The sequence below is a fragment of the Pteropus vampyrus genome, unplaced genomic scaffold (genome assembly GCF_000151845.1).
Source record: "Pteropus vampyrus isolate Shadow unplaced genomic scaffold, Pvam_2.0 Scaffold254, whole genome shotgun sequence".
In the NCBI taxonomy this organism is placed as follows: Eukaryota; Metazoa; Chordata; class Mammalia; order Chiroptera; family Pteropodidae; genus Pteropus; species Pteropus vampyrus.
The window spans coordinates 1,063,945-1,084,506 of NW_011889035.1; the positions used below are offsets into that span (position 1 = coordinate 1,063,945).

Sequence of the window (20,562 nt, forward strand, 5' to 3'; positions counted from 1 at the left end):
ACTTTTTCTGAATTAGGTCCACCATACATTTGGTTTTTCTTTTCCATTCAGCTCTCTTAAAACAAAACCCTCTTTTTTTTTTTTTTTTTTTTGGTTTGCTCTTAATTGTTTTTCATGCCTTTACCTGGTTGAGTCAGTTGTCCTATAGAAATATCTCATGATCTGGATGTTCTCCCTTGCTTCCTCATGTTGTCATTTAACTTGTTCCTCTAACTCTTTATTTTCTGTTAGTTTGAAATTTGGGCTAAAGTTTTGATTAGGTTCAGGTTCAAGTTATTTTTGGTATACAGACATTTTCTTCATTCTTTTTTTTGGCTTTATTGTTAGGTTAGATTCCTAGAAGCGGATTACTCAGTCAAAGGATAAATGCTTATTTAATTTTTCTAGACACTGTCAAATTCCTATCCATGAAGATTGTTTAATGTTGCATCTCCATGATTTTTGAGAGTGCTTGTTTCTCTATAGTTGTCAATGAATATGTTACCTAACTTAGATTTTTGCCCATCTGATGTATAAAATATAATATTTGCTTTTGCCCATTTTATTCACTTTCAGTTTGGTTGTTGGTTTTTTCCTCTTGATTTTTCAGGAGCTCCTTATATAATTGAGGTATTAGCTATTATCTGTGTTAAATTGTACAGACAATGCAATTTGCTATTTTGCACAGATTTTGCTTATGGAGTATTTGTACCATGCAAAAAAAATTTTTAATTGTGTGTGTAGTTATTAATGTTTTATTGTTTCTGGATTTTGAGTTGTAATTAGGAAAGTTTCTTTGGTTTGTGAGTTTAAACAACTCGTAATTATAGAAATAGGATGTTTTATTGTTGGTAGGACTAGCACCCCTCCTGCATTGCTCTTTTATAGGATTTTCTTGATCATTTATGCTTGCTTAATTGATTAAAAGTTTATTTTAAAAATAAGGAAATAAATACTTCTACAGACGTTCTATGACCATGTAGTAATGAGAAAAATAAAAAAATAATTGTTCGGAGGGGTTTCTTCATACTTTGTCTTAACATGAAGGTTAAATATAGCAATATTTTGCAAATTAATGAAATCATTTATAAGGATACATAATTAAAAGGAAGAGAGACAAGAGTATATTGGAAACATTTCTTCTAATCAGTGGTTCCCAAAGTGTGGTCTATGAACTTCTAACAGCACAAATCAAACAGTGGCATCACAGTGTAATAGTAATCAGTGTTCCTCACCATCTTCTATTCATAATAAAAAATGTCAGTTTCACTCAAGAATATCCTTAATGAAACAGTAAAAATTATACATGTTATTAAATCTTGACCATTTAGCGTGTTTTTAATAGCCTCTGTTTCAAAATGTAGAATATACTTAAAGCTCTTCTGCATGCGAAGTATGACGCTGTCTCAAAGAAAGGCAGCCATGTGACTGAGTTGTGAGCTGAATCAGTTGCCTTTATTGACCGACTGATAACTATGCTTATTCAGACTTGGATATTTGGCAGACATTTTCACAAAAATGAACAAAACGAGCCTGTCACGTAAAGGAAAACAGCTGACAGGATTTATTGCTAATGATAAAATTTGAGCTTTCAGGAGAAAATAACTTTGGAAAACTAGTATCCTCTACGATGAACTTGACCACTTCTCAGTACTAAACAGATTTTCCTAATGTGATCGGTGGTAGTATTAAAATTTTTTATTTTTAATATTATGTTCAATGTGTCAACATTTGAAAAACCTGCAAAGCTCAGTGAACCAATATTTTCTAAATGACGAGTGATTAACATGACAAAATCATGCATGGGTAGATAATGCATTCAAAGTACAAGATAAGTCAATGGATTTTAATGTAACAGAGTAAGAAGTTTATTGATATGGCTTCAGATTCCATATTGTAACAAACTTTAAAAGGTACCACTTGTCAAGTTTTAGTGTAGTATCAAAGAATGTCCAGAATTATCTGGAAAAGCTGTTAAAGTTCTCCCTCTTCCAGCTCCATATCTCTGCGTGTCCGGACTTTCTTCATGTTGTACAGTCGCCACAGTATATAGCAACATATTGAATGTAGAAGCAGATATGAGACTCCCCAATTCTCTTTTATTAAGCCTAACATTTGCACATATGTAAATCAGTGTTACTCTTCTCAGTAAATTTTGTGTTGTTTTAAAAATTATACTTTCAAAAAAGTTCATTTGTGTAAATGTAGTGGATTTATTCTATTTTTATTTTTAAATGAATTAATAAATATCTTAAAATTTTCTTTGATTTAATTTCTGATAATAATTATTGATAGATATTAAAAGTCTTTGGGAGGGGTCAATAATTTTTAACAATATAAAGATGTCCTGAGTACAGCATAGGGAATATAGTCAATCATATTGTAATAACTATGTATGGTGCCAAGTGGGTGCTAGATTTATCACAGGGATCACTTTATAAGTTATATAAATGTCTAACCACTATGTTGTATACCTGAAACTAATATAATATTGAATGTCAACTAAAATTGAAAATTAGAATTTTAAAAAATAAAAGTAAAAAATAAAGAAGTTCTGATATCCAAAAGATTGTAAACCATCTAATTAAATGAGTGTAACAATTCATGGTTTTAATTCTGATTACAATAGGTTTTAAATTTACCTATATACAATAAAGCACAGTTTTGTAGTCCTCTGTTTATAGATTTGGAGGTTGACAAACTAGAGCAGAGATGAAGCTAATGAGAATTCATTATATAGATCAAATCTACTTTCTAGGCAAAAATTAAAACAATTGTTCTGTTCAAAACTAGAAACGAAAACTTGTTTTTAATTTTATTAAAACTAAAGTTTAATAATTCAGTGTAAAATCAAACATTTTAATTTGCTTATTATTCCTAGGAGGCTATATAAAGGGTATTTTCTCAATTTAAATAAGATCATGAATTCTTTGTGTAAAGAATTGGTTTTCAGATGGCTAATATGCTTATGTTTTGTAAATCTCCAGAAATCAACTGAATTTCATGGTTTTTTCCCCCTAATTCCCTTCAGCTGAGCAAGTGACCTGTATTTTCTTAGTCACTGTGTTTTGAAAGACCTGGAACTATCTCTCCTGTTACTCTTTGTTCTATCAGAATAACCTCAAGGCCTTTTGATTTTGTTAAAACCTGGGTGGTAAATGCTGAGTATGGAGGTTTGATTTAAAACTCCGTTTTTCTGTCATATAGCAAAGGATCTACATTCACAGCATATTTTTTGTTTCTCCAAAAGATTAGTACTGAATAATATTAGAATGTTACATAACTGTAATTGTCTCTAATAGGAGTCTTTCTTTCTAAAACTTCCAATTCAATTTCTTTTAATCTAATTGGCACAAAATTTTAACAGGTAAAAGCTTTTTAAATTTCTTGGTGAGTTATTAGTATTACACGATACAGAACTTTAAAAATTGTTTGTATAGAAAGAAAGCCCTTCTTTGGAACCTGGAAAGAGATCTTATAATTAGTGGTAGAAAAGTATATTGTCTGCATGTTGATAGGGAAGCACTGAATTAGGTAGTTATTATAGATGTGCATTAATTATCTCAAGTACAGAGATAATTTTCTTTGTCTTTAACTAAAAATTTTAATAGCATATTCAGCAAGTATATTTTGTAGTTCAGCATTTCTAAAGTTCTCAACTCTGAAAAGCTCACGTAGGAGCCTTTGTTGCTCAAGATTGGTGTCACAGCACACAATATTATTTCTGATTTCTAAGAAAATAGTACAAATTATAGGAAGTTGCAGGAATTACTTGTTTTAACAACATAAGAAAATAAACAGGAAAACCGAATATTTGTGACATAGAGAACACAGAGGGTACAAGAAAGGTAGTAGGTTGATGTCCAGGACTGCTTATTGATTTAATTTATTGGTGTTTCTCAGTAAGAGTACAGAGAACTGCCTCAAGTCAACAGGATGCTCTTTCCCTGTGGAAGGAAAAGAGATGGAAAAGCCTGTACCAGACTCCTGTCTCCTTAATACAATTGAACAAATACATGAGTATCTATTATTTTCATGTAGCTCGGCTGTAATGCTACAGCTTTTGTGTTAGAAATTGATCCTGCTCTTTAAGGAGCTTGTTTATGGTTCTAAAGAAGTGGTAAGATAATGATATTTGTTGATAGCTGTAAGAGAGAGAAACAAAATATAATTGTGAATCTTAAGAAGAAGTTTAAATTCATAGAAGAGCTTGAGAGTTGGTGGGAGTAGATGGAAATCAAAGGAGTTGGTATTTGAGCTGGATCTTAAAAGAAGTATGGGTAGAATTTCAATAGACCTAAAAAGAGAAGGCAGAGCCTCAGGAAATGCTCGTTCAAATATATCTAAATTCCATAGAAGAGGGGATGTAGATGGGGTAAAGGGGCTCGAGTATACGGTGACGGGAGGAAATTTAACTTTGGGTGGCAAACACACAATGCAATACACATATGATGTATTATTGAATTGTACACTTGAAACCTGTATGATTTAATTAACCAGTGTCACCCCAATAAATTTTTTAAAATTCCATGGAATACAGAAAAGACATACCATATTAGAACTATTGATTTTTAATTACAGTGAATCTCACTTGATTGACTAATGCTATTCTGGCATTACCTGAAAAGTGGAAAAAGAGGTGTGTTCTTTGCTACTTGCTGGATGGCACTGGACATGAACATGATTTTAGATTTACTTGCAGTTTAAAGGATGAGCTAGTAGTATGATAATGATGTAGTTTAGAAACTATCCTAGCCCCATATTTGTTCTTAATATTTTCAGGTTTGTAAGTTTTTGTCATTCTGTGGTTGTACAGGGAACTGGGAACTAGTGGTCCCTTTGTTTTTAGAAGTTTGCTATTCCATAGTGAGGGTATAAATATAAAAACGTGCTTGCACTTTGAACAGGTCACCATGTGTTCTAATTAGCAAAAGGGATTTTGTTAGTAGCCAAGAGAAATCTCACTTAGAAACTCAGCTATACTGCAGTGCAGAGTTAACTTATTAACTACTCTTTACAACATGGATATATATTTTTAATTCTTTTATTGCTGGGATGAGGTCCCTTCTTTGCATACTTAACTGCATCTATTCAGCAATCACTACTGCTGATCTCTACCAGTAATTATCGCATTCGTGGCTGCTCTTTCTCAAGTACTCAGTAGGTGAGTTTGTCTATCTTTGGGCCCACAGTGGGTAAAACAAAATTTACCTAACAGTTCCTACCAAATAGCACAAGAGGGATTTTGTTTTTTAATGAGTTGCTTAATCACGACATTCTCTATTTCTTGGAACTCATTTTTTGAAAAGTGAAATAGAAAAAAAATACTGTTATTCAAATGATCATTACATAAAACTTTCAGAAATAGACCAGAAGTTTATTTACCTCACGTCGTACACCATGCTGAAGTTGAAATATTCAAGAAGGAACAAGGCACTGTGTTGGCCCACCTGGAGCTAACAGCTTAATAAGGGAACAAGGAGGAAAAGAAATCACTGAAATACAGTTGATAAATGCAGTGCTTTTAGTGGAAGTGTTTTGAGATTCCAAATTAAAAATCTTAATCAGTATATGTTGCTGAAGAAGGCTGAAATTCACACCATCTGTAGCAAGATCTTTGCATTGTTCCTCAGGTGACTACCCAGGGTTGTTGGAACTGTTGCAGAAAGGACTTGATAGCCTTGGTTTTAATAGCTTAATGAAAAGGAGTCCATTTCTGAAGTCTCAGGCCATTAGAATGAGGCAGGAATCCCAACTTTTGAAAAGGAATTTTGAGTGCTCTATGGTGTCAGTGAATTTCTGCCACACCTTGTAGTGTCTGGCTAGGCTCCTTGCACCACTCTAGCGCCAAGTAATAGGAGAGATGTTGGTGTGATTTGAAAGATTCTCACCCTTGGCGCTATTGCCCTTTTCTGCTTCCAGATCTTTTCTCACTAAGTGACCTTAGATCTCAGTTATTATAGCATAATGAAGGTCAATACATATTTTAATCTATTATAGGAGAAGTCACAATTTTGTTAAATGGTCTTTTAAGCTATTTTGGGATGGTGAGAACATAATGTACATATTCCAGGTAATAATAGACATTTAAATTTGAGTTTATTGTAAAATTACCAGTCTATTACACTTAATCTAATTTGAAACCCATTCTTTTTCTCATTTAGTGATAGTTTTTTTATCTTTATACTCCTGTCCATATGCCCTTTCCCTCTAAAATATATAAAGTCATCAATTTCTATAAACCCAGTCATTATTCCTGAAATTGTCTGCCAAGGAACAAAGAGGAGGCATCAGCATTATTTTATAGCATAGAGCCACCTGTCCATCTTTGCCCTTTTTGCAGTGGTTTCTGCCAAAATGGGACATCTATAAATAGGAGAATCAGCAACTGAAATTTACTATTTGTATTGATAATTGAATTTGGCTTAATTATAGTCGTGCTTCAAATTTTGTTTGGAGCATGGTTCATATTTAAGATATTTTGTCATTGTAGCATGTTTAGAAAAGAATGTTAAAGCTATTAAACTATTTTCTAAGGCTGTCCTTAAAAATAGTGGGATGAGTATGCTCAGTGGAGTCAAAATTTCTGTTTCACTAGGTTTTTTTTTTAATATGTCGAACAGATTTTTTTTATAACCTCTTCTTTGAGTGTCTATATAAAATTAATTACATACATTTATCTTAATATTCTTCTCTCCTATAGAGATAAAATCATAAACAGCTTTTATATTTTAATGAATAGAATGTGTATTTTGCTTTTCCCTTTTTTAATGAAAAAAAACAAAAGATAAGTAAAAAATTTAATAATTTATTTGAAAGTACTTAATAGCCTTAAATGCAGCAATTAATTCTCTTTGGCATTCAGCTTTTTAGGGACAAGTAATTTGCTGATTATATCTAAAGACTCATAATTTTAAGAATACCTAACTTCTGAGTATCTCAATTTTCTATTCAGATTAATTTATATAAAGTGATCTAGTAAATTGCTTAGCTGTTAAGTGTCAAAATAAGCAATTTTCTAAATATAATTTATCTTTATCCTTTCAGTGTTTTGTTTTCCAGCCGATAATTACTTAATAAGCATAATCTCAGCTGATGCATTTCAAGCATAACTTCTTTCAGCTATGACATATCTGAAAAAAGAAACTTTCCTTATGGTAGCATTCTTGAGATCATAACCCTTGTAAAATAATCTCTTAGAACACATAGAACTGACACATAGAAAGTACCAGTTCCTATTTTATATCTAGTTTTTTTTCTTGATTGAAGTTATGGACTTTTATGGAAAAAAATTTAAGCAAGTTCTGTGACTGTTGTCTAAGATATTTAAAAACAAATCACAAATTTACTATTGTTTAAAATTTCATAAATTTTTATATTCCTTTTTATTTTTTTAACACTAAAATCAACATTTTAGAGAATTTATTTTTAGTGATTTGACCATTGTCATCATATTAAGACTGAAAATGGTATCTTCCACAACTTGCCATCATAGTTAATTTGATTTTATTGGTTTTTCCAGTTTTAACATCTAATCAATTTTTATTTCTATGCAGTTACCTTAATACATGTTTATTATGCTTATGTTCACTCTTGAATTTTAACCATTTTGTGTTTTTGCATCATCCTAGTAGCTGGAATCAGGACTAATCAATACTATGGAGCAGTGCTCTACCGTAGAACTTTTGACGATGATAAAAATACTAGGTTGGCATTATCCATCATGGTACCCACTAGCCACATGTGGCTGTCGCACACTTGAATGTGACTGGTGTAACTGGGGCACTAAATTTGTAACTTAATTGTTAATCAACTTAATTTTAAATATGACTAGTGGCTAGGGTAATAGACTATGCCGCTAGAAAACCTGAAAAGCTTGTTTGTTGGTTTGCGATTTTCATGGAAACAAAACAAGGCTTATGATTTGAAAGCCATTGTACAAGATTCACTATTATGATCAAAGACATTTGTTTCCAGAATAAGATATTAGCTTTATAACTGAAGAGAAGAAAATATGGCAATATTATTCTTCAAAATGAGTGCAGCTGCCAGTTATTTTCTCTTATAGAACACTTATTTTCACTTGAGTGTTTCTATTAGAGTAGCATCTGCTGAGAAAATATAGCTATTTTAGTTTGCGGTGTTTTGTTTTGTTTTACATTAGGGAAAATTGGCAGAAGAAAAATAAAAATAAGACCTTATTTTGTATCATGCTTTACATTTTTAAAACTTTTATGTTATCTTGTCAAAGCCTCCCAACAAGAGGGAAAGCCAAGACCTAGAATTGACATTCACAGTCGTAAAAGGAAAATATTTCTCAGCCTAAGAGAAACTTATGGTTGAGAAGGGTCTGTTGAAAGGATGACTTAAAGATTTAGTTGGGAAAAGGCAATGATAGGATTTGGCAACTGAATGCAGACTCCTAAGATAAAAAGTCAAAGATAAATGTAAATCAGAGCTGGGGTTACTGGTGAGTGTGTGGTGATTTTATTATAGAGGAAAGTGAGGAGGAACAGCTGGTTTGGGGTAGAAGATTTGTTTTAAACATGTTGACTTGAAGGTGCTAATATTACAAACAGATGATGTCACAGGCAGTTCAAATGCCCCAAAGCCAGACTGAGGGCTGAGAAGAGCCAGCTCCCAGCCAGATGAAACAGATTCAGGAGCCAATTGATGGCTTGCTCATTTTCATATCACCTGCCTTCTTTTCTTCGTGACCTGCTCCACCCTCCTCCCCCAAGACAGTGACTATTACACGATTCAGTAGAATTTTTTCTTCTTTCATGTAAAGAAGATGTAAGCTGTGGAAGAAACACTCACTTAAGCAAATGAATATTGATGAAAGAAATGCAGGTTCCATCTAGGAAAAGTAATAGTGGTCAAAGAAGTGGACTGGGTGGTTCAGTGTTATGGAAGCAGAACAAGGGGAGAGTTGCACAGAGAAAGGCAGAGCTGAACTGTGCTAGGAGGTGAAGAAGGGTGGCGATTACACAGGGAGCATCTCAGCTGGGATCTGAAGAGTGTGCTTACATAAAAAGCAGGAAGTAGTTATTGCCAAGGGTGGAGGGGGGGTGAGGGAAATGGGGAGTTGTTCAATGGGTATAAAATAGCAGTTATGCAAGATGAAAAAGCCCTTTAACGTCTATTGTACAACATTGTGCTTACAGTTGACAATGCTGTACTATACACTTAATTGTTAAGAGGGTAGATCTCGTTATGTGTTTTGTATCATAAATTTTAGAAAAGAGAAAAAAAGAAAACAAGTCCTTGATATTTTTCTGGAGACTGTAATGTGACCAGATATTGAGACAAGGATTCTTGGAACTGGCGGACTTCTTTTTTTTTTTTTTTTCCTGAATTTCCCCTATCTGGCTTCACTTTTAATTTGGTTGAGCGTATGTCAGTAATTATATTAAAATGCCTGGTTATGGAATTGAATAGATGTGACCATCAAAGCAGTAACTGCAGAGCAGTCATTTAACATTTCAAAAAGGCATTAAAATGTCTGAAGATGTGATTTTAAAAAAAAATGAGTCTAGAGAAGCACTAACTGGTAGAACCTTCTGCAATGGCAGGCGGAAATGTTTGCACTGGCCTGTTCTGTAGCCACGGCCGCGGGTGGCTGTTGAGCATTTAAAATGTGACTCATATGATTGAGGAACTGCATTTTTAACTATTTAATTTTAATTCATTTAAATTTAGTCACATGTAGCTAATGGCTACCATACAGAGTACCACAGGTCTAGAGACTTGAGAAAAGTTAATCAGGTATGAATGAATAAGGAACTCAGTCCTGAACATTTTGGATTTGAAATAAAACATGAGGAAAAGTATAACAATATATTATAGGAGTCCAGAACTCCAGTTTATGGTTTTAAAGTGAAACTTTGGATATGATGTGATCCTATTTCTTTTATATTTGATCTTATCAACCAACTTTAAAAACATACAGAGAGAGAAAATAGGTAGAGAAAAAAACTTCCAGTAAAATGAGTTTACAGTAGAATTTATGAGCTGCCTTGATCATTTTTAGAATTTTGTTTTTCACCTTCATATAAATAAACAAAGCAGCCAGCTGAGACAATAGTAGAGTCCTCACCAGAAAAAGTTTTCCTTATACAGAAGCAGGAAGTAGGCTGATCATTTCAGTAGTAATGCTATTTTAAAAATACAACTGATAAAGAATACACGATGGTAAACCTTAAAGTTTTGTAAGTTTTTCCTTCTCTTCAGTGAACAACTCCCTTAGGTCAGGCCACATTGTCTCTCATCTGGTGTAGTAACTTTTCAGCAGGGTTTTTGTTTGTTTGTTTTGCTTTGTTTTTATCTCAGGTCCAGGGGCTTCATCACCCCAGAATCGTGTTATTGCAAACACAGATCTGCTTAAGAAATTTTACTTCAGATAAGTACATAATAAAAAGTTTCAAACACATTTTTCTATTTTTCACTTTTGAAATTAACAGATTAAGTGGATATTTTCTCAACTGATGAAAATAAAATTGGTAAAAAATTTTGTTAGCATATTGGCAACAAGAGCTTTAAAGATATTTATGACCTAAACCCCAGTAAGTTCTTATTTAGGAATCTTCCTAAAGAAACGATCTTAACTACCACAAAATATACCCCAAAATCTCTTCGTTATGAAGATACTCAGCATAACATTATTTATAATAGTGAAAACTGTACATAACTTTAATGTTCAACAATAGGGAAATAATGAAGTAAATTGTAATTGCTAAAATGATGTCTTCCCACATTGCTTTGTTTATGCATCTACTATGGAATATATCATAGCTGTATATTAGTTGTATGCAGTTCTGCCAATCTAATGCTTCTTTGTGTTGCCACTGTGCCTAGCACAGTGTAAATACTCAATGAATGTTTGCTGAATAAATGAACAAATGAATATTGACACAAATGAAATTGAGTTTCAGTTGCTTATCAGTTGGTTAAAACTAAGAGATGTTATATTTTTTAAGTGCAATAGTATATAGTTCCATTTGTAATGAAAATGTATTTCATATTTAAACATCTATTTCAGAAAATAATTTTGTAAGCAAAATAACGTTTAAAGGTAAATTTAGTTGATAAATGTATCAAATAGTGATTTTTATAAACAAATCACATTATTAATAAAGCATTCTGTCTCCAGAGTCCCTTTGTATACTTTTAATTCATTTTTCTCTCCCTATATTTTCTCTGGATTTTGTGTATTTTTATAAATATAATTAAAAGCCTCCACTTATCTCCCTGTTGACATTTTTCTCCTCAAACCTATGATTTGTCCTCACAGTCAGTTTCTCTGACTGCTTTGTTCATTTGAAATGATCTTTCGTAAAGGAAATTGCTTTTCGCGTGCTAATGCATTAGGCTATTTTGTATAGAGTATTTGAAATTTTACTTTCTGTAATTTACAGAGGCTAGCAAAGGGAAGAAATCTGTTATTTTTATTTTTCTGGGTAAATCTAGATACAGTTGACGTAGGCAAGAAATACTAATATTAGAAATTCTAAATTCTTTTTACATGGAGCCCTCTAGTGTACTCGACCAGTAAATCGAGATATAGTTGACATCACTTTATAAATAAAACCTAGATAGATGCCTACTTCCTGCCGAAACTTTATCAGTTTAAGATTATCATTATTTAATATATTTATTTTGATAGAAACCTGAAAATTGATGATGATCGTGTGCCAAGCTCATGAGGGCAGGGATCAAATCTGTTTAGCTTGCCCTGTAGCCTCGGTATCTATTAGAATATCTGATTAAACTCTCAGAAAAATCGTTGATGCCTGACTGCCTACTTTTGCCAGTTTGTTTTGTGACTGCTTCCTAATAAAGTAAAGGAATTAAAGTAACTATTTTATGTTTGGTAGGCCCTTTGATTGTAAGGACAAAAGAGGACTCAGATTACCTTATGGAGAAAGAAGAGGGAGGAAGGGAGGAAGGGAGAATGGAGAGAGAAGAGAGAGCTTTATTTCTCTAGTGAATCCATAGAAACTCTAGTGGTTTTCCCTTAGAAGCTGCCTGCTGGGATGCTTCTTTTTTTCTCCTTGCCTCTGCTTCTGAGTGCTATTTTATTTCGCTTCTCTATATCAGGTTACATAACTTTCATATAACTTTAGTACTCTAAAGTTACTTCTAGTACTCTAGAATCTTACAGCTCTAGCTAATTACCCTCAGTTCTATTTGGGCAGAACTTTTTCATCAAGGCACCCATGGGCTGCAGATCAGTTTGTATGTTTATTGGTCTAGTCAGCTGTGGTCAGGAGATAAGGTCATGTAAAATAGATACTGCCATCCTCAAATAAGGAACCACCTGGAGCTACTTCCTCAGTTTAGAAGCTTTCAAAGGAGGACTTGGTGGCACCTAAAACTTAATACACTCTTTTCTAGTAGACATTTGTTCCATGTTCTCTGATTTCCCACTCGTTCTTTATCATCTTTCTAAACCATGACATAGCCCCTATTTTTAGGTTATGGTTTTGGGGGGCTTCTTTTCAGAACTTTAGGATATTACTTTTATTGTAAAAAATTAAGTGGCTACTTCTACCTCTCCTGGCTGAGAAAGACTTGAAAGCTTGAGAGCCTGCCTCTGACTATTACTGCTCCTCAACATGCCTACTGAGATGAAAGTTATTTCCCGATTGAAATTTTTGTGGCTTATAGATAATCACACTTAAATGGGGACACCAAAATGGTTTTCAATTAAAAACAATTTAACAAAGAGATTAAAAACTTTAAAAAATCTGACACATACCATTGGCAATCTACCAGTTAATACTAAATATGATGGCCAGTGGAATGATAAGCATTCTTGTATTCTCCCAGTTCTTAGATTAAGTTAACCTCTACTCCAAGTTTCATGTTTTTCTTACTTAAAACTTACTTAAAACTTTATATTAGATATGATTTTCCTACTTTATTCAGGTAAAAAAAAAAAAAAAGCCACAGATCTGGTCATTGCTTTGGGAGCTGCATGTAATCCTCTTTGAATTTAACCTTTCCTTTAGCTTTCAAATTGCTGTCTAACAGCGTACTAGTATACTATTAGATACGATTTTATTGTGGAGATTGATGGTTTTCAGTCATGTCAACTATGGGCTAAACATCTGTGGTGCTGTAGAAGGTAACTGAGGGAAATGACATTTGGGGAGCTTACTGTGCATCCAGCACTATGGCAGGAGTTGCCCTATTACCTTAGTCACAGGATGGCCCTATGGGTTGGGTTTGCTTTTATCTGAGACCTAACATTTACTCTAATTTTACACAATTCTATTTATTTTCATTCTTTAGCAATAAATTCACTCCAACTAAACTTTTCTTAGAAAGTCACCATTAATACATAAAACTTTTCTTTTTAAAACAGGATAAAAGAATCAGAGTATCTCAACCCTTGACAAGAGGACCAAGTGCCTTTATTCCAGAGAAGGAAGTAAGTTTATCTGTCTTAAAATATATCAAATGTGTTAGAAATCAATCAATTGTATCGAAGAATATCTATATTTTTAATATGGAAGTTAACATGTGTTTTGTTTCTTATTTATAGGTCAGAAAATCACAGAAGTATTTTCTTTTTAACTTCACTTAAAAGTCTATCTATAATCATCTGCCTTATTTAGAGTTAGGTAGGTAATACTGCAAGATTAGCAACATAAACTTTAGCATATTTGACTTCAAATATAACTTCTGAGCAAAGCTGCCAACAGTAATAAAATTTAATATTAACCTGAAGGTTTTAGGTTTTAAAATGGTCACTTTCGTGGTGATTATAGGTTATATAAATGTTAAGAAAAGATATTTTGAAATGAAAAAGTAAGTTTCCCAACTAAACCTGTTAAATTTCCCAGTTAAACCTGTTATTAAACAAAACTCGTAGTTACTCTTTTCATTTGGTTCTAAGTCTTGATTGCACAGAATGTTACAGAATCTCCTGTACCTTTGGTGAGGGTGGGGAATCTAGATGGTAAATGTAAAAAAAGCTATAAAATAACACACAGGAGATTGTAATTGGTACGAGATGTGTTCCTGTTACCTGAGTGCACATCTCTTTGGAGACCATAGCAACCTGCAGGGCCTCATAGATTCCTAAATGCCTCTCCGATCTACTTGAGCTAAGAAATGCTTAGGTACTGCTAATTGAGTTTTCCCTCTGCTTCAAAGTGTTATTAACGCATATTGAATATGGGTAAATATAGTGATTCACTATTTATTGCAAAAATATCATTTATCTTAAAGCACCAACTTTATTCCCATATTGTTCTAAAGTTAGTCAACAAATATTTATAGAGCATCTATTATGCGCCAGGCATTGTCTTAAAAGAAAGGGTGAGTGGAATTTGAATAATACATGCCAGGTCATTCATGTCCAGAGTCAGCAGTCACTTTTTAATGACCTTACCATTTAAATGAAAATATTAAATGAAAGTAATAGTAATGTTTTGGGTGCTCAGTGACTCTAGCTAATCTAGGTGACCATGCATTAGAGAAACTGCTGTATATGTGCCTAATTCCCTTGTATAGTAGAGGAACTGCTCTTAGCAGAGTGATTGCCTCATATATATAAAAGTTCTTGAAACAGTCATTTTCACAGTATATATTTGAAGATAATCTGGTTTGCAGAAGCCATCACTGTTTTTAGGATCTATTGCACTATATGAATCTATTAATGTTTGTTAGGCATTAATTAAACAGAAGAGACTTCTAGGGAAAAAGAAAAGAACCACAGATATTCTTCCCCTAATTATATGTAGTTTATCTGGATCATATTATGTTTTTAACAATCATCTTGGTCCCTGTTGTTGACAAAATGGGGGAAATGGGCCAGTGAAACCATATTTGGCTTTATAATGAGCTAAACTGCTTTTTTTACACCATTGCGATTAACATTCCCTTATGATGTACACTTTCCAAACATTGTATCTTCTTCAGGGTTAAATGTTTCTGTCATTAGTACCTTTTCTATAACTTATAGTTATTTTTCAGAAGAGACTGGGAAGCCAGCCCTGAAGAGTTTACAGAGTTTCTTAATAGCAGTATGGATCTTTGGAAAGTCTGTTAGTCTGGACTTTAGGAGATCTGGATTCTTAGATCAGGCTCTGCTGTTAAAACTGGGTCCATGAACTTAAATTTAATCTTGAATCTATTTCCTATCTAAAATTAAGAATACATTCTTCTTAAGTCTAGAACTCTAATTCTAAAATATCAATAAATAATGAACCAATCCTAGAAATTTGCATCTCATATCTATTAATTCCCACAGGGCTGGGTCCTTCTACAAGGTGCTAATAAACTCTTAACACCTTCTGAGCCAATTCTTGGTGTGATGCCCAAGCTGTCATTGTAGAAAGCTATATATAAATAACCTATTTCTGAGTAAACTCTTTTGATTCCCTAGGATGGGGGATGTCCATTTTAATAACTTAGCTTGTTTTTTTAGTAATTAACATGAAAGGCTCAAAATAGGAATGACAGTATTTCAGTGTCCTTATTAATTTTTCAATTAACACTTTCCTACAAATTACCATATTTCCTTTGGTGCCTAAAAAGAACTTCAGGAGGCCTTTTTTAATGTTGACTAATAAAAACAAGGAAAGGACCAGATCGAAAATATTTGTCTAACTATAATGTGATTAAGTATCGTCATAGGCTATTGAGATAAAATTGGGAACGTATGTAATCAAATGCCACTGCTTTTGCCTCAGCACAGATTGGTCTGACAATGGCCATGCAAGTGGGCCCTGAAAATTTGCCTTATGTTCCTGGCAAAGCAGATGGAAACTTCTTTTCTCCAGTTTCATGGCTGCATGTGCAACATTTGATAATTTAACATTTGTTGTTTAATAAATTGTGGTCTCGGAGCCAAAAATGAGCGGTGCTTTCTTTTTTATTTCTGTTCCTCATATGAGCAACTGCATAATTTCAGTGTCTGTTAATATCAAAAGAACATTCATTTGCTTCAATAGTGGCATAATTTATGTAAACCAAGGATGTGTTTACTTCTCAGTAATTATTTTGTTTTGGGTTTCTTGGTTGTAAGGTTGTCCAAGCAAACACAGGAGATGAACGTACTAACTTTCTTGTGGAAGAATACTCTACATCCGGTCGTCTGGACAACATCACCCAGGTCATGAGTCTGCACACTCAGTACCTGGAGTCTTTCCTGCGGAGCCAGTTCTACATGCTGCGCATGGACGGCCCCCTTCCTCTGCCACACAGGCACTACATCGCAATAATGGTGCGTCCGTGTCCTCGCAACACTGCCCTCCCTTATTGCTTCTCCCTTCTAACGTTATATGTGTAGAGCTAAGTATAATTTTATGGAACTAAGAATTGAAGAAATCTGTGGCCTTTTGGATACTGGAGTCCCTTGGGGACATTTTGAGTGCTTAAACCACTTAATGTACTGAAAGTTTCTCATTTAGTTTTCACAAAAATTATTTTTTATATTTAATCTCTTGTGATTAAAGATGCTTATAGTGGCCAAAGTAATGTCCCACGAGTTTTGTTTTTGCTCTTGATATCTTGTTTTTATTATTAACATAAAACAGATTGTTTGTCACATTTTATTTAGTCATGTTATACATGAAAATATCACTATTTTGGCTAAGAGGAAAGTATCAGTCTGCACCAGTGGAGACCGGATAAGAGAAGAATTCTTAAATGAATTATAATACTTTTAAGTATAGTACTTCGTACTAGTTAACTAGTTAATGTTTGGGGATAGAGAAAATTATAAATGGAATGATAGGCAGCAGGAATGAGAAGAGTGGAAAGAAACAGTGCTACAATTGAACTATTACCAGTGAAAAAGAGCAATGAGAATATGATACAACTGCCATATATTTGGAGATTTAGACCAGCTGGGCTGGCAGAGATAGAGGAACTAGCCAGGAGTTAGCAGATAAGTTTTTACCAAGTTTAATTTGATTATCTTGTTTATGCTCTCACTGAAGTTTTAAACAAAAAAAGGGCAGTATTCTATGTTTTATTGAATGATGAACTTGACTATCATTTTAGCTTAAGATTTTGACAACAGTAAGACTGAAAGCAGACCTAGAATGGTCATAAACCAAGAAACAAACAAGATACGGAAAATAAAATAAAACAATGCTATTTTACTGAGAGGGACCCCCAAGGAAAGGAGCGGTGAAAGGTCTGTTTTGCGTGGATTTACCAAATTGTCAGTGTCAAGGCTGACTCTGACTGCATAGGAAGGAAAGGGGTCAGTGATCTTCAGTTTCTTCTCAATAGGGCAATGTGCACAGATAAGAGTGATATCACTTCTCTCAAAGGCAATAAGAGAATTACCCAAATTAGCATGCATTCTGAATCGGTAGAGTACAAGTTAATGAGATTTTATGTTTTAAATAGAATACAGTTAATATAATTAACGGACATGTGTTTTCATAACAAAACAAGAAAGTGGCTTCTAGGTTGACCAGTACCAACTTCTAGATGAGGAAGTAATTGGCTTCACGTGACACTTTATTTGCTTATACAAGTATCAGCTTCATGATTCAAGAATCTATGGCAGCATTGTGATGGAAGTTTTAGAAGAAGGATTGTGAAAGAAAAGAATAAACTATAAAAATTAATTCCGTCTCTGTTTTTGTTTAGAAATAGTAGAATAAAAGTCTACCATGATTATTTTATCAACTAACTCTTTATGTTTCAGGCTGCAGCTAGACATCAGTGTTCTTACTTAATAAACATGCATGTGGATGAATTTCTAAAGACAGGAGGTATTGCTGAGTGGTTGAATGGTTTGGAGTACGTACCACAAAGACTGAAAAATCTTAATGAAATAAATAAGCTGCTAGCACACCGACCTTGGCTGATCACGAAAGAGCACATTCAGGTACTGCATGTTTCTTTGAAATAAAAAAGATGTTTACTAATGATCGTAACTGTAAGAATTAATTTTTTAGTTAAGTATTTTGCTTGAGACTTAATTTTAAATACTTGCATATTAGGAACTTAAAAAATAAAAATAGTGTATTAATGTGTGTAGAAAAGATAAATTTAGAAAGTTGGTGGGTTTAATTTAAGTATAAATGAACATTTTTCTTTAAGTAATCAGTAACTAGCTTGTACAAGTGCTTTAGTGAGTAGCTATGAGAAAAGTTGATTTCTGTTTTCAAGCAGAAGGTAGAACAAAGAAAATATGCTAGCATATCTGGGTTCTAGTTTCTATTCTGTTACAAGTTTGTGACCTTTAGGAAATTAACTTCTGGGGGGCCTCAGTAGTTCCTCCTTCTAGAAAATAAAGGGCCTAGATTAGAGTTCTAAACTCTTTTCTAGTTCTAATATTTCATAATTTTAATATTTTCACAAAACAATTTTGCAGATAAAAAGTAATTTGCCAGCTGGTGTGTGAATGATTAAATGACTCTAGAATCTAGAGCTTAAGTGAGAGATAGAGTAGTAATTGACTAGAACACTTGCACTTCAAAAGGAGCTTTCATTAAAGGCCTACTAGGTGAGGTCATTATATGGTATCCTTAACACTGTGCTTGGAGTTGATATCTATTTAATAAATAGGAGTTGTCATCTCAATTATCAGTAGAAGCCTTAAGTATTTAAAATCCCTTCTTCTAATGCACTGAAATGTCCTTTTTTAAAAAAAAAATCTTTTTATCAGACTACATTTTTATAAGTTATTTGCCCAGTTAAACCAAACTTAGCTTTTGTCAATCTGTATACTCTCAGATTTTGATTATCTGTTTGGGACTCTGAAGCACAGTGCTGTCCCGAGGTATATGTTCTGCTTTGATAATGTTAGGTAGATAAAGGAATTAACTCACTATTTTTATGCCACATATTAATTACTTTGTGTCAGAAAGTTGGGCGATTCTAAAAAGATAGACCTTGCCCTTGGACATGGTTGGAGGCTAGGGGAGGAGAGACAGGGAGGTAATGACAATCACAGCATAGTAGTGTATGAATGAATACGAAAAGAGAGTGGGATTAGGAGGTTTCATGAAGGAGGTAATGTTTGAGCTAGGTCTTGAAGAGTAAGTGGGAGTTTTCAAGTAGAGGAGGGCATTCCAGACAGATAGTAGAGTATGAAATATTATGATATGTTGGAAAAGTAGCTAACAGCTTCAGGTTACTGAGGTGGAGAAATAGTTATATAAGGTGGAGATAGGAAATGAAAAGAATTGAGATCATATTGTATGACCCAGTGAATACTCTATCAAAGAATTTGTGTTTTATCCTCAGAAAGTTATGGTCTCCAAAATTATATTATAGTACCCGACAGGGTGCACAAGACAGTCCTTCAAAATGTCAGAAAATATGTGTGCATGTGTCCGTTGTGTGTGTATGTATATTCTTATATCATCCTTTTATATTTTGTGTATTTCATAATAGTATTATAGTACATGTATGTAGCAGCTATGTAAAATGTATTTTATAAGTACATTTTAATTTATAAATAATGTACATACTCTTGGGGGATGGACCCCCAATTGTTAATGTCAAAAGAGCTGACATATGCTCAAAAGAGCTTAAGAGATCACTATGATAAGGAATCAAGAATCATTAAGGATTTTGAGCTGAGTTATAACATGAGCATATTTGTTGACACAGAAGATAAATTATAAATAATACTGACTAGAAGCAGGGGGGCCAGTCATAAAACAGAGGCAATAAATCCACCTGAGAGATTATTTTTTAAAGCTGTGGGGAGCTGAAGAAGAATCAGACTGTAAGTAATTATTCTTCATGAGGATAGCGGGACTTGGTAACTGGCAGAATTTGAGGATGGAGAAAGGGAGTGAGACAGGAGAATCATTCTAAGGTTTCTACCTTCCTGACTGAGCAAAGAGCAATGCCTGAGGAGGATATCATATACAGGGCTGAGAACAGAAGACTATGACATCCACATAGCGAGGTACAGTTTCTGAGGGAAATACAGATCTGTAGCTCAAGATAAAGGATTGAGTAGAAATAAAATTGAGTGCTTATTTATAGATAAGCAAAGGTCAAGTTGAAGGAATGAATGATTCATCGAGGTAGATACTATACAAGAAAATATGATCATGGGTAGAGTAGAGCAGGCCAACATTGTGGAGGCCAGCAGGAAAAGAAGGGGACTGTGAGGAAGATCAAGAAAGATCCAAGTCAGCATAGAAAGAGTGCAAAAAAAAAAAATAGTGGAATTGCTAAAGTCAAGGGAGGTTAATTTCAAGAAGGAAGTGAGAAAATTGTAAATTCTGCAGAGATCAGATAGGATAAGGCAAAAAAAGAAATAGTCAGATTTGGCTATTTGGAGGTCATATGTGACCTTAGTGAAAGTAGCTTCAGGAGTTTGTTTGAAAAAGAAGCAGTAATGAATTTAAAAAGTAGAAATGAATATGAGGTGAGAAATTTGAGATCGATGGATATTGGCTGTCCTTTCAGGTTTAATGATAATCCTGCGAAGACCAGCAAAAGCTTTGTAAAGTCTACCAACCCTTTTAGAAAGTTCCTTGGTGGTATTATCAAAAGTCATAAAAATATTAATAACCTTTGTCCTAAAAATCCTATTAGGAATTGTTTCTAAAATGTGAACAAAGCTATAGCGTGAATATACTATTT

The 20,562-nt window shown here is 33.6% G+C and overlaps 1 protein-coding gene across 1 annotated transcript in view; it reads left to right on the forward strand.

The window, feature by feature from the left end:
- SESN3 (sestrin 3) overlaps positions 1-20,562 on the forward strand; it is a 66,260-nt gene that overhangs the window by 25,548 nt on the left and 20,150 nt on the right. The window contains exons 2-4 of the mRNA XM_011374733.2: positions 13,349-13,414; positions 16,019-16,216; positions 17,657-17,839. Coding sequence (XP_011373035.1) covers positions 13,349-13,414; positions 16,019-16,216; positions 17,657-17,839 — 447 coding nt within the window. The remainder of the gene's footprint in view (positions 1-13,348; positions 13,415-16,018; positions 16,217-17,656; positions 17,840-20,562) is intronic.